This window comes from Puma concolor, chromosome E3 (assembly GCF_028749965.1).
Source record: "Puma concolor isolate L17-30 chromosome E3, mPumCon1.1.hap2, whole genome shotgun sequence".
Taxonomy (NCBI): domain Eukaryota; kingdom Metazoa; phylum Chordata; class Mammalia; order Carnivora; family Felidae; genus Puma; species Puma concolor.
The window spans coordinates 41,898,064-41,911,687 of record NC_141682.1 but is presented as its reverse complement, the minus strand read 5'-3'; the positions used below and the strand labels follow the sequence as shown (position 1 = coordinate 41,911,687).

The 13,624-nt window shown below is 58.7% G+C and overlaps 1 protein-coding gene across 5 annotated transcripts in view; it reads right to left on the bottom strand.

The window, feature by feature from the left end:
* Positions 1-13,624, bottom strand: part of LMF1 (lipase maturation factor 1) — an 88,901-nt gene that overhangs the window by 38,284 nt on the left and 36,993 nt on the right. For 3 of the 5 annotated variants that reach the window (XM_086691679.1, XM_086691677.1, XM_086691681.1), the window contains one exon: positions 1,138-1,286. The exons of the other annotated variants lie outside the window; for them this stretch is intronic. In XM_086691679.1, the coding sequence (XP_086547805.1) occupies positions 1,138-1,286 (149 nt within the window). The remainder of the gene's footprint in view (positions 1-1,137; positions 1,287-13,624) is intronic. 5 annotated transcript variants of the gene reach the window in all.

The following is a 13,624-nucleotide window of genomic DNA, read 5'->3' as shown; positions in this document are numbered from 1 at the left end:
CACGGAGGGGCAGACCGGTGCCAGGAGGGGGGAGGACATCTGACGACGACGCGGTAGCCACGGAACTCTATGAGACCCGGCCACAAAACACTCACCGATTGCACAGGGACGGAAAGCAGCCCCACAGAGATCTGGCAGGGCCTGCCCAAGTCAGGGATGGGACACACGGATGCTGTCCCAGGCTGAGAGTGACAAGGGCCTCCTGCCAGGGGCGCAGGGCACGCCAGACGGCCGGTGCCAGGGCGCGGGGGACAGGAGACGGCGGGCCGTCTGGACTGAAGGGGACGCGGGCAGAGCCACCGCTGTGTGCGGCAGAAGCGTGCTCTCTGTGAGCTCGTGCGCGCCCGCACCTGCGAAACCTCAAAGCAGACAGGTGGCTCAGCACACCTGAGGGCCGGGGCTCCCGACGTAAAGGAAGTCAGTGCTCCGGCATAAGCAGCAAGATCTTATCGGCAGAGAGTGAGAAGCCCAAGAGAGCGGACACTAGTCAGCCCGAAAGGAACCAAGTCCCTCCTGACTGGAAGGTTCGGATGATGTTCCCGAGACACCTGAGGGGGACGGGAGAGGGAGTGGAAGCAGACGCGCACCTGCACGGGCCCCGTGGGAGTCTGCGGCCGGGGAACCCTGGTCGCCAGGGCCCAGGAGGGCGCGAGCCAGGAGGACACCAGGTGGGCAGCACATGGGCCACGGCATCGACCGGCCACGCCGGAGCGAGGCCGCCGCCAACACGCCTGGCTTTTGGGAGACGCTTCCCGGGGCCAACAAGCCAGGTGCCCACGGGAAGGACTCTGCACGGCTTCTCTGGGGTGACAGTCACAGGGGACTGTGTGTCCTTGACCCGCTGCCACCCTTCCTGATTTAAACCACGTAAAACATTTCAGACCTTCCAGAAATCCCCAGGAGGGACTCTGCCCATGAGTCTCCCTGTGGAGCGGGGCTCAGAGTCGAGATAGGCCCCACAGGAGGTGCTTGTGCACAGGACTGGGGGCCGGGGGCACTCCTAGGACTCAGAAACAGGCCCCCGAACATGGAAAGCAGGAGAAGGGGCCCTGCGGGCACAGCCCAGCCAGCAGGCAGCGAGGCGTGGCTCCTTTGCGGCACGCTTCCTGAAGCCTAGGCACTGAAGGTTCCGCTTACCGCTCCAAGCATGATTCTGAAAATCAGCCACCGAAAGCCCCACAGAACGATCTGGGACGGGGGGGTCCCTGTGGGCAGTCGAGACAAAGTCCAAAGAGGGCACAGGAAGATTCCCAGGAATCCTGTTTCCAGAAGCTGGGACTCCCATCCTGGAATGACAGTAAGGACACAAAAGGCCACGTTAACAACAGCCAGACATTTTCCAAACTCAGCTTAACTTCAGTGATGCTTCAACCAGGACAGGTGGTGTGGCCCAGGGACCCGTCTCACCCCCAGGCCGGGGCACATGTCAGAGAGGGCAGTGGGATGGCCACAGCACCCCAAGCCAGGCTCTCTGCAGGGCACTGCACAGACCTGACATGGGCCCCACACTGAGCACACACCGCCTGTGGGTTTGTGGAAGCCTTTTCAATTCAGTCGTTTTGAACACGGAAGAGCAGAGCTTTGTGGGTTCTTCCCTGAGAGCACCTCACCAGGACAGAGTGTACGAGGCCAGATGGCCTGACCCGGACATGAGGGCCCCAGTCTGCCCCAGATGAGCGGGGAGGCCTGGGGGAGACGCGGGTACAGGCGACAGGGGCTCTAAATGAAACGGCCTCCTGTCAGCCCTGTAAGGGCTTGGCCTGGGGCAGCCAGCAACTCCACCGCAGGCTGTGACAGCAATAGCTGGGACCCAGCTGACCAGTGCGGTGAGCAGCGTGGGCACAGTGGGGGCGGGTGTTCCGTGTGCCCGTGGACACTGAGTTGGCCTGTCGTGGAAACGTGAGACCTTGACAGCTTCCCGGCTGCTGTCACTCGGCCTTTCAAAAGAGGCTACGTGGCATTCTGCATGTTGCACATGCTTCTTAAAAAAAAGTTTAATTTACCTCGAGAGAGAGAGGGAACGCATGTGTGCACAAGCAGGGGAGGAGCAGAGAGAGGGAAAGAATCCCAAGTGGGCTCTGTGCTGTCAGCACGGAGCCCAACACAGGCTTGAATCCATGAACCCCGAGATGACCTGAGCCCAAGTCAAGAGTCAGCAGACACTTAACCCACTGATCCCCCAGGCACCCCTACACACATTCTTTTTCATCTCATTTTGACGGATCTGTGAAACTTGACGCACACGAAAAATACTCTGGACAAGGGTCCATGTACTATGGTTCCATTCACAGAAGGTTCTGGAAGGAGCAAAACTGATACAGGGGAAAACACCTGGGGGGTGACACCCCCTCAGGGTGTGAGTCAGAGGCACCTGAAGGTCTATGTATTTCATTGTAAATTTCTTTCTAAAACAAAACCACTGCAAAGAGACAACCCTAAGTGAGTCCTGAACCCGAGATTTTTAGGGCCACACGGATGGCTCGATGCCTACAACTTACTCTGAGATGCACTGGAGGTGGAGACGGGGGACATGATGATGCCCACGAACGGCCTGCTCAGTCTCGGTGGCAGGTGTGTGGGTTCTCACTGTGCCCGTCGGACACTCGTCTGTGGTTTGACGTTTTTCATAATAAAATGGGGGGGGACCCATTTGCTCTCGTATGTTCAGTGCATTTCTGAAGCCCCGGTTCCAGGTCAGTTGGGTCTTAGGACAGGGTCTGCTTGCTGTGAGGCAGTGCCCAGCACCGAGGCTGGTGGGCAAACCGGCCCGTACCCAGAGGGGCGGCGAGTCCCGCCCTATACTGGCCAGCGTGGCATCCGTGGGCTGTCCTGGCTGAGCCACGTGCACCTGTGCTGGGGACACTGGGGGCACCAGAGCACACCCTGCACCACCCAGAGAAAAGTCCAGATGCAGAAAGAGGCCTAGGATGCCGGGGAGGGGTGCCCACAGGAGGGGGGAAGCGAGGTGAGCTGCGGCCAGGCCCCCACTAGTCACGGGCAAGATGGTCCTACAAGGTGCTCTGGCGAGGCCGGGAAGGGGCATTGGTACCACCCGTGTGCGGGGGACTTAGCGTGTGGGATAGCCACGGGGGCTCAGCCTGGCTCCCCAGCACCCGCCTGCACGTGCCCAGAGCTGAGAACCCTGACTTCTCCCGGGAGAAGGGGGAAAAAATGCAGGAAGCGTTTGCACTCGGTCTGTCTTAGGAAATTCCAGACGTGGACTGACCGTGTATCTCGACTCAAGGTGCTCTTCCCCTTCACGGTGATGGAGGTCCTTTGCTTTACAGTTTACTTCAAACCCCCATTCTTGTCTCGACCAGAAAAAACCAGACGTCGTTCCTTTTATGACAACCGCTCTAGTTTTATTGTGAGAGAACAGTCCTTGAATTTGGACTCCTCCTCTTGGGGTGTCACTTCATGACCCAAGCGTGCCGTGGAACCTGGAAGTGGCTGACCGCTGCCGTGCGCTCATCGACGGGCCCCTCTGCTTTCTGACAAAGTACCTGTCGTCCTGCCACTGGGCCGATCCCTCCCCCTGTGTGGCGAGAAAGTGTAGGAGGCGGGAGGCCCGTGCCGCTGCGCAGCAGCACGAGCGGGCAGGTGGGTCCAGGGCGTTCTGGGCAGAGCCAGGCAAGCCCCGGAGGCTGCAAGGTGGAGTGTCCACCCCGAACACCGCAGGCACGGGGACGTCTGCCAGCACTCACCGGAAAGGCCTCGTAGCCTGTGACGCTCACGTGGGTGCACGGCGTTCCCCAGAGTGCCAGGCCCGCCTTCTCTAATTGCCACCTCACTTTGCACAGATGTGACGAGCGGAATTTTAATATGCAGCTTGAATGACACCAATCAAAGTGATGTGCAAATGGCAGGGCCCAGAGACCCACCTAAGTGCCGCCAAGCAGGCGATGGGGTGGGCAAGGGGCGCCCTGCCGCCTTAGGGACTCACGTGTACTGGCAGAAGGTCACCTGCCCTCCTGCCTCCTTGCGAACCTACTGGAACCTTCCCTACCTTGCCCGGGTGCTCAGGGGGAGCAGAGCCACCTATCCCCCCCCCCCCCCCCCCGCTCCCCCGATCTGGCTGGAGCTGCCACCTCCCCGGCCGCCGGCCCTCGGGCCATCAGCGCTTGCGACACCGCCGGGGAGGAAAGGGTGGCCCACAGACCCACCTGCTGCTGCTTCCCTCGCCTGGATCTCATCGGGTGGAGCAGCTGCGCCACACACATCCGCACAAAGGCACCATTGTTCTCGGGCGGCGTGGCGGGAAGGCGGCCCCGGAAAACAAATGCCCAGGGGTGCAGCCGGACGGCTTCCCGCAGCCCCGAGGTCGCGATGAGGACGGCCAGGGCGCCGCGGGGGCACCACGGCAGGCCGGGCGGCAGGGCGCTGGGGCGACCCAGACACAACCGGCGGGTCCCACCGGGGGCCCGACCTCAGTGACGAGTCCCACTCGAGAGGGCGCCTGTGCCTTTCCAACCTGCGCTCACACGTATCCTCTTGCAGAGGGGATGGGGCACTCTGGCCCCTTCACTGGTGTGCGAGTGCCACGTGAGCACTGCAGCTCCACGGGGTCCCCCGGAAGGCTCCGCCCCGATGGATGCTCCTCGGGGATGACGCCCACGTGCTGCCCCTGCCTGTAGCTTTGGGGCAGGGGTCACAAACGCCCACTAGGGAGCCACGAAGCATGAGGCCCATGCAGCTACCTGTTTCTGGAACCTTGACTTCTGTGGCTCCTGGCTTGTTTCCAGTAACGCTGACAAGTGCTGAACAGGCCGCGTTTGGGAAGCTTCCTGCGAAACCGGAGGGAAGGCCCCCAGCTGTGAGAGACGAGGGGTCGGTGCTCGGGACCGGACACTTGGACGGTGACCACCCCAGCAGCTGTCGGGTAGCGGGGCGGCTCCCAAGCTCTGTTTGCCCTTCTGAGGAGGAGACAGGCAGTGGGGGTGGGGCAGGCCGCTCTCACGGAGGTGTCGATGGGACACGTCCACGTCCTCCGGGTCCCTAGGCAGCCACAGCCCTGTGCCCTGCAGTCTGCGGACAGCCTGTGTGGTCGGAGAGGGGATGCTCTCTTGGCCGGCGCTCCTGAACCAGCATCTAAAACTGCACGGTGTGTGACGTGTGGCCCGTGTCTGCCAGGGCAGCCGCAGGTGACTTCCGAGGAAAGACCCCATAAGACACGCTGAATTTGGGCCCTCCGTGTATTCCGACAAGAGAAGCGCACGGGGCCTGGGTCTCCCGACCTCACCTGTCAGTGGTGGGGGTCCCTTGCCCCTCTGGCTCAGCTCGGGGCACCTGCTCACTAAATCAAACCTTCCCTGTGGACTTAGGGACATGAGGAGAGTGAAGATGCTCTTCTGTTCAAGATCCAGAAAATTCAGCACTGAGAGGCCGGACCCGTGCCTGGCGCCTTCAGGAGAACCGCGCAGGACGGGGGCGGCGGCCTGGCCGCTCCGCGGCGATCCCTTCGCCTGGGACGGGAAGCAGACCCGCCTGGCGAGCGAGGCGCGCACGACGCCTGCGTGGAAGTCACCCAGAGTCCAGGTCCACCCGGCACAAATTAAGCCACTTGTGACCTGGGAGAAAAACAACCTAAACCAAGGCTTCAGAGGCGGGAGGCGTGCAGACGGCCACTCCAGAGAGGCAATACCAACCGAGGTCTCGTTACCGTCCCCAAAACTATTACAGTTACTTAGAAAGAATAATGAAGCGTTGCACCTATGGATCCTTCAAGAGTGACAGCCACCGTCCGCATGAGAAGCGGGAAACCCATTAGCTTCGGGTTAAAAACAGGGAAAAAGGAGAAAGACGCCTCCCTCCAGACGGGCTGTCATTCGAGAGGAGCGGCCCCACCCTCGGCACCTGCAGAGTGCTCGGAGCCCTGGAAAGTCACTCTCTTCGTCTTCCCAGGTTCCATCTCAGGACGGGAAGTTACGAAGCAGCACACCAGAGTGTGCTCTGCGCAGTCACCGATGGGGCCCAAGGGGGCTGCTGGCTACGGAAACTCCAGGGGCCCTTGTGTCGTTGAGGGTGGGAGCGTCCCACAGGCACGGCTCTGGGGTGACCCTGCCCCTCACAGGTACCAACCGGCACCTTCTGTCCCCCTGCAGGCACTGTCGCCACGGCAACCAGCTGCAGCCAGGAGGCATCACACGTGTGCCTGCAGGGAAGGGCATGGAGAGGGGCCTGGCCTAGGCGACCCCTTTCAGCCACACGGATGGCTTGTATAGCCACTCTTGTCCCAAGGAGACAGACTAGGGCCGGGCGGTACTGATTCCAGCCCCACCCCAGAGATGGGCCACACTCCTGCCCCCACCCCCCACCCCGGTCTGCTCCGGATCTGCCCCAGAATCCTCCGGAACCACCCTGAGCGGGGCGAGCGGGGCAAACGTGGCACGTGGGGGGCCGCCGACCTTGCTGTTGGACAGCCCGCAAGGGGAGACCCGGCCTCTGAAAGGAGCGAGCCTCACGCTTCAGATGCGGGATTTAAGTCCAATCAGATTGTAAACAGGAGTGAGTTTCCTGGCACATAGATAGGTTTGAAAGAGCTGGTTAAAGGTTTCAGGCTTCAAATAAACTCGCTTTAAAACTGCACGCTCCCAATTATGAATCGTTTAGAAAATTGCGAACCTTGTGTTCGTAAGGCTGTCCTTGGGCACGGCAGGGAGCAGGAAGTGACCTGTGTGACCCACACCCACACCGCGACCCTCCCCCTCTGTCCACCGGCGAAGAGTAATGCTCGGTTACCATGGCAACCAGACTTCCTAGCCCCAGGTGTCCCCTGTTGCTCACGACCGTGCAGGTGTCACCAGCTAGCCCAAGAGCAAAATTCAGAGCAATGACCTTCGCTGGCTTTACTGGTTTTGGATAAATATGAAAATGCTTCCTGTCAACGGAAATTAGATCTAGCAACAGAGATTTCTTAGGATTAATGTATTCCAAATATTTAACATACATCAGGCTGAAGGGCACGATGTGCTACCGTGTCTCTGCCTTTTGTTTGCCGGGCATGAAAATTAGCCAGGAGCTTGTCTTGGAGTGGCCTGCCGCAATCCCGAAGACGTTGCCCGGTGTCCAGGTCACCCTGGACCTGCCCTGCAGGCTTGCGCCGCTTGGGCTCACGGTGCGGCGGGGGGCGGGGCAGGGGGGGGGACCCTGCTCTCCGACAACACCGGGAGGCAGGTCTGCTGGGAGGCTCTGCGCTGGGCGGGCCTCGTTCCAGCGCTGCGGCTGAGCACCGTGCCCGCGGAAGTGGGGTCACCCTCTCCCCACACGGTCCTGAAGAATGACCTCCTTTTCTAGATCTTCCACACACTCCTCGAACACTTTCTGCTGTCCTCGATGCTGCTAAGAGGCACAGCCTTGTCACCTGAAGGAGGGCAGGGCCTGGCCGACGGGAGGGGCCCACGTGTCCAGTTATCTCACCCCGTGAGGCGCGGCCCGCCCCACACACCTGCTCTGGGCAGCACGTACGTTCGGCGGGACAGGAAGCGGACAGGCGGGCAGCGGTCACGGAACCAGGACCCCGGGGGGCGCTGTCGGCAGCCGGTACTGCCCGGACCTTGTGCACAAAGAAGCCGGGGGTGGTGGCTTGGTGATGGGAAGGGGCAGTGATATCCTCAGGCACCACGTCTGTGATGCCATCAGGAGAAGTCTCCAGAAGGGCTTTCTTTTAGGTCAGTGCGCAGTGAGTGAGGACTAGGTTTCCGTTAAGTCCGCTGACGTGAGCCATCAGGAAGACCCCACACGAGCGGCCCGCGGGGAGAGGGTACAGCTAACCGGCACGCCACTGACCGCCTCGCCTCGCCTCCCCTCCCCTCCACCCTGGGCTCTCCTCCCCGGCTGGAGGCCCGGGCCCGCCTCAGGTCCCCGCCGCCGCCAGCGCCCCCTTCTCCGGCCCGTCGGCCAGCTCTCTGCTTGGAGGCCACCCTTCTCAGGGAGGGCCTTCCCTGGACGTAACGTTTACAATCAGGCCTCAGCCCATCCCTGCACGGCCCGCCCAACACACACGGTGCCACGGACCGCGCGTCTCCCAGGGCTGCCCTGCTCCGCAGAGACCAGGCGAAGGGTGTTCAAGCCGGTAGAGGAAGACCTGCCCACGAGGCACGTACAGATGGGGCCACTCGGCAGAGAAACAAAGCTGGGCAAGAAAGAACCAAGCGAGTTCGAGAGCTGAAAAAGAAAGCGTCTCAAATTACAGTTTTACCAGATGAACCTAAGAGCCGTCGAGAGGACAGGACCAAGTGAAAACAGTTCGACTGAAGTTACGCAGGCCGCAGAGCAGACTCTGTAAAGCCTGGAGAACAAAGGAGCACGGAGAACACACATCGTCAGAAGGCCCTACGTATACACACGGGTGGAATCCTAGGAGAAGACGAAAGAGACAGGCAGGAAAAAATGGGGAAGGTAGTGGCAAAAATTATCCAAACTTGGTAAAAGACACAAGTTACAGATTGAAGAACCTCAGGGAATCATAAGACAGGATCCAAAAAACGTGCACAGAGGCGCAACGCGGCCTAACTGCTGTAAACCAAAGGCAGGACCCCAGCAGAGGACAGTGAGACATTACAACGTGTGGAGAAGGGACAGGGTGAATGGCAGCAACTCGTCAGGAGCGACGGAGGTGAGGAGACACCGAACCAGATGTGGACTCTTGCGCCTCCCGGACTCTCCGTTCTGAGATTAGAACCAGGAATCCACAAGCTGTGCCAACAGCGAGGCACCTAAATCATTTGCGCAGAGAAGATGCTGAGAGAAAGACCTAGAGAGGAAGTGGAGCAACCCCAGCACACGTGTGAAGGGAAAAACCACCAGCCTCCGTCAGCAGCATGGGTAAGGCTTGTCTGTCTAAGCAGCACTAGACAGAAAGTTCTTCGCCGTCATAGCCCGTGCTTAAAAAGACTACAAGCCGTTTTCCTTTGGACATAAATCAGAGCGGTAAGGCTGTGACCTCAGAGCCTTCTGTTAGTAGCAAAGAAATGGAAAACACCAGACATCATTATAAAAACCCCGCAGCCTATGAGAAAGCAGAACTCTCCCTAGTATTAACCACATAAAACCTGCTTCATTTGGGGCATTGCAATTTCATCTTCTCAGACAGGTGAGTCCTCCAGCTGTCCTTCACACAGTTAACTCTGGCCCTTCACCACAGGCCCCTGAGACCAAGGGTCCCTAAGTGTGGAAGGGACGGGACACAGCTGTCTGCAGAGAGGGGTCAGCTGAGTAGGACTTCTAGAAAGTTAGCTGAGAAGCCAGGCAAGAAGCAAACCTTCCCTCCTTGTGGGGAGCATTGTGCAAACGGTCCTGGAAGTTTTTTCTTTTTAATGTTTATTTAGAGAGAGAGAGCAGGAGGAGAGGAGGGGCAGAGACAGAATCCCAAGCGGGATCCATGCTGCCAATGCAGAGCCCAGCGCGGGGCTCAGTCCCGCAAACCGTGAGATCATGACCTGAGCCCAAACCAAGAGCCAGGTGCTTAAGCAGCTGAGCCACCCGGGCGTCCCTCCTGGAAATTCTTACAGACTCAGTCCGGGATAGAGCGCTACCTTTGCGTAAACGGTAGTGATGCTCCTTTTCTGTATCTTCGTGGGAATTTGGATTACACAGGGGTATAGGTCTGTCAGACTCTCAAAATGTGTGCTTAAGATCTTCGCGTCTCATTGTGTGGGAGCTCTTTGTCGAGGGAAACAACCCGAACAGCTCAAAGAGCCGTCCTGCTGGCGTGTTTAAAACTCTCACATGTCCCTCTATAATGTTTGATTCTCCACAAAGCGTTTAAATATTTTTTAAAAGACTCATTCCCATATTCACTCTAAGCGTGGCTTCTAGGACAAACGGCAGTTTAAAACACTGCAGTTCACAGTTTAACTAGAGCTCAGTTAATGACCTGACGCTCAAGTGTACCCATGTGGCGTTAACTCTGAAACGCATCAAAATATACGACGGGTTGGTGGACGGACGGAGAGGTGAGTAGATTAGCTAAATCACAGAAAAAAAAAAATCAAGTAAGATACAACCTGTAGAAGTTAGATGGTCCGTGTATGGGTTTTTACTATATAATCCTTTATTTTTATTTTTTTGGTATGCTGGAAATTTTTCATAGTGATGTGATTTGATTTTTTTAAACATGGCAGCTATTTATTTTTTATTTATTTTTATTTTATTATTTATTTTTAGCTATTTATTTTTTATTTATTTTTAAAGTTTATTTACTTAGAGAGAGATGGAGCACACGCACGGACGGGAAGAAGCAGAGAGCGAATCCCAAGCAGGTTCTGCACTGTCAGCATGGAGCCTGATGTGGGGCTTGGTCGCACGAACTAGGAGACCATGACCTGGGCCGAAGTCAAGAATTGGATGCTTGCCAGACTGAGGTGCCCCCATAATGACACGATTTTAAGAGTCCTAATCGCACTTATCCTTAGCCACTGTGAAAATAATAAAAAGTTCTAAGACCTAAAGTAGAAAAAAATATGATCTCCTACATGGAAAGTTTAAAAAAAAATACAGAAAATGAGTTCAAGTATCAAACGGCATCAGCAGCACTGCAAATGGCATTAAAAGGACTCCTGTGGCTGCTCAGGGACCAAGTGATTGTCACAAAAGCTGTAGAGGGAAAGGAACACATGTTTATCTTGAGTTTTTCAGAGGCACAAGATTTAGAGCAACCAAACCGTTGATGAAGGAAAGTTACTCTTAGAAAAATCAACCAACCAACCGAGCAAAACTCTGATAAAAGCAGAGTGATGGAACTTGAGCATAGAGCACACCCTCCGGGGGCGCGGGGTGGCTCAGTCGGCTCAGGTCATAGTCTCGTGGTTCAGGAGTTCGGGCCCTGCATCGGGCTCGCTGCTCTCCGCGGGCACAGACCCGCTTCGGATCCTCCGTCTGCCCCTCTGCAAAACCCCTCTCTCGGCCTCTCCCCAACTTGCACATGACCTCTCTTGCAAGCTCGCTCTCTCTCTCTCTCAAAAAGAAAGTAAATAACCATTAAAAAAAACACAAACAAACAAGAACGTGAGCTCCAGAATGGCCACCAAGGCTACCGGCCCTTCACTGCTGCTGACGGAGAACTTGCTAAAGGACAGGTCAGGCTGGTGACAGGTGGCCTCAGCAATCTCACCGTCGCAGAGAGAGGGGAAAGGTGGCCCGAGCTTTCTGACCGGCAGCGACCGAAGTCCCGGCACCCACAAAACGTCCCTGCCCAAATCAAGGCCGACTCTGGAGTAGCCGGGAGCCCTGTGGCTGGCCCACCGGGCCTGGAGGGCAGTCCGCTCTGTGCAGGACTACACAAGTCCTGTCTGGAGCACAGAGGGGGAGGGGCGTGGAGAGGCTGCAGGGGGCACCCATCGGGCGTGTCGGTGCGCACTTGGACACGGGGGCCGTAGGAAAGGCGCTTGCTTAGCCGGCCGTCCCCTAACACGGACTGAAGGTGGGAGCTGTCTCCCCCCCCCCCCCCCCCCCCCGGTGTCCCGGGTGTGCTGGCAGTGCACGGTCACAGACCCCACCCGGGGCGGCACGTGATGAAGCGCGTCCAGGTGGAACGGCAGCACGTGGGATCTGCGTCACGGCCGGCCGAGCAGGAAGGGAGGCGGTAAGCAAAGCCCGGGCCGCTGCCTGTTCAGGGTCACCGTCAACACGGAGATGGTGTGTGTGTGCTGGAGGGTTTTCATAATCAAAAGTTGAAGAAAAACAGAGCAAGGAATCGGCATCTACGGGGACATCCGGGACTGACTGCCGGCAGGCTCGTGAATCGCAACACACTGAACCGCGATGTTTTAAACTGCCTTGTCCCAGAAGCCAAACTTACAGCCACTAGGGGACTAAGTCTGTTAAGAAGATATCTAAAAGCCTCGTAGAGAAAATCCCACGGCATCGAGGGACATGCTCGAGTCTCATGCAGGCCAGCAGCACGAGCACGCGTTTCCCGGAAGAGGAGCCAGGAGGGCAGTGGAAAGCCACGGTGTGGGAGCAGGGGGCCTCTGCTACCCAGACCGCTCAGGTGCAGCTCGGAAAACAGCTTCTCTTTCCGAGATAGGAGACCCCTGTCCAGAGGGGCTGGCTTCTGTAAGGAGGCAAAGACTCCTAAGGGGGCTGAAGGGTGGGGAGACGCGGCTGGTCGTGCGCCAGCTGTCACGGCCGCCCCGGGGCGGCCTGGCGTGGGAGCAGGAAGAGGGCAGAAGCGTGTTCTCTGCACAGAAGCGCACGCGGGGTGTCACACGGGGCCCGAGGGAAGGAAGGGGAGGATCCAGGAGCCTGGCGCACGACAGCCACGTCGCCCAAGAAGACTGAGGACTCTGCTCCAGTCCAGGGGCCACGTGAGAGGCGGCACCGTGCTCCCCAAAGCGCAGGGCCTGCACGTGCAAAGCCCCCTGGGGCTCACACCCGCCCCGGGCTCGGGCCCACCTGTTATTTTCTCAGTTGTCGTTTTCCTCGGGGATTAGGACTGTAATTGCTGACTTTGGCACGATCAAAAGGGGGAAAAAGCCAGAGAGTTGTCCATTTGCTGATGCTGAGCCAAGTATCCCGGCCCGAGTCCCGAAGCCACGTGATGGGGCGGCGGGCGCGAGCCTTCCCCCGCGGGCTGCGCCGTGGTGTGCGTTCTGAACGGGCGCCGGGGCCGAGGCGGGACCTTCGCGCGAGTCTCGCGACAGAACCACATACGTGCTCAGAATTTGGGAAGGGCCCGAGCCGTGGGGAGTCCGGAAACTTCTGAGGCCTGGAGAATGCCACCTGGCGTGGCGAGAAGCACGGCTTCCTGTCTCCTGAGTCGCTTCATCCCCGAGCCCTGGCCTTTTTTGAGGCACATAGCACAGCTCTCACTCAGATAGGAGGAGGTTTCTTGCCACCCAAACACACAAAACCTGAGACACGGCACAGACTGAGTGAACCTCACCCTGCCGGCGGAGGCACCGGGCGCCACGCAGCGTGTCCCCTCCCTGCCTCCCCCGGCTCTGGGGACCAACTCCAGAGCACCCGCAGCACTAAATATCGGTCAGGAAGTACTTCGCTGTCCTGCTTTCCTCACACGAACTCACCTGGCCTCCCACGCCCACACTGGCCCTCATCCGCGGCTCGACGGAGACCACCGTCTCTCCGGCCTTGCCAGCCCCTCCCCACCTAGTCGACGCCCAGGACTCCCTGACCCCTCCTCGGACCCTCCAGGCACCGCCTGCCTCCAGCGTCTCCTGCCAGCAGCAGCACAGAGCACAGGGCAAGCTCGGACCCGTCCAGACAGGAGACCGATCCGAGGGTCCCTTCCTGGTCTCAACACCCCGCGGTCCTCCGAAAACCTGCACCCCTCCCAAGCCCCCAGCACCGGCAGGCCACCGCGGTCCCCGCGCTCAGAACCGGCCCCCGGCCCCCACCCCTGTCCTGCCTCCAGCCACGAGCACCGCGAAGCACCCGGTCCCAGGAGAGGAAAGGACTTGTCACCCGGCCAAGGGCACCTGGCTGGGAGCGGACCTCACTGCGCCCCTCAGGCAAAGCTTCACTGGCTCCCTCTCCTCCTCTGGCCGCCCCCACCCGGGCTCCTCCAGTCCTGTGCCCAGCTCACATCTGCTCACATGTGATCCACCACTGATCTCATTTTATTAGAAGCAACTCAGTAAATATTAAGACTAATTTATCATTCCTT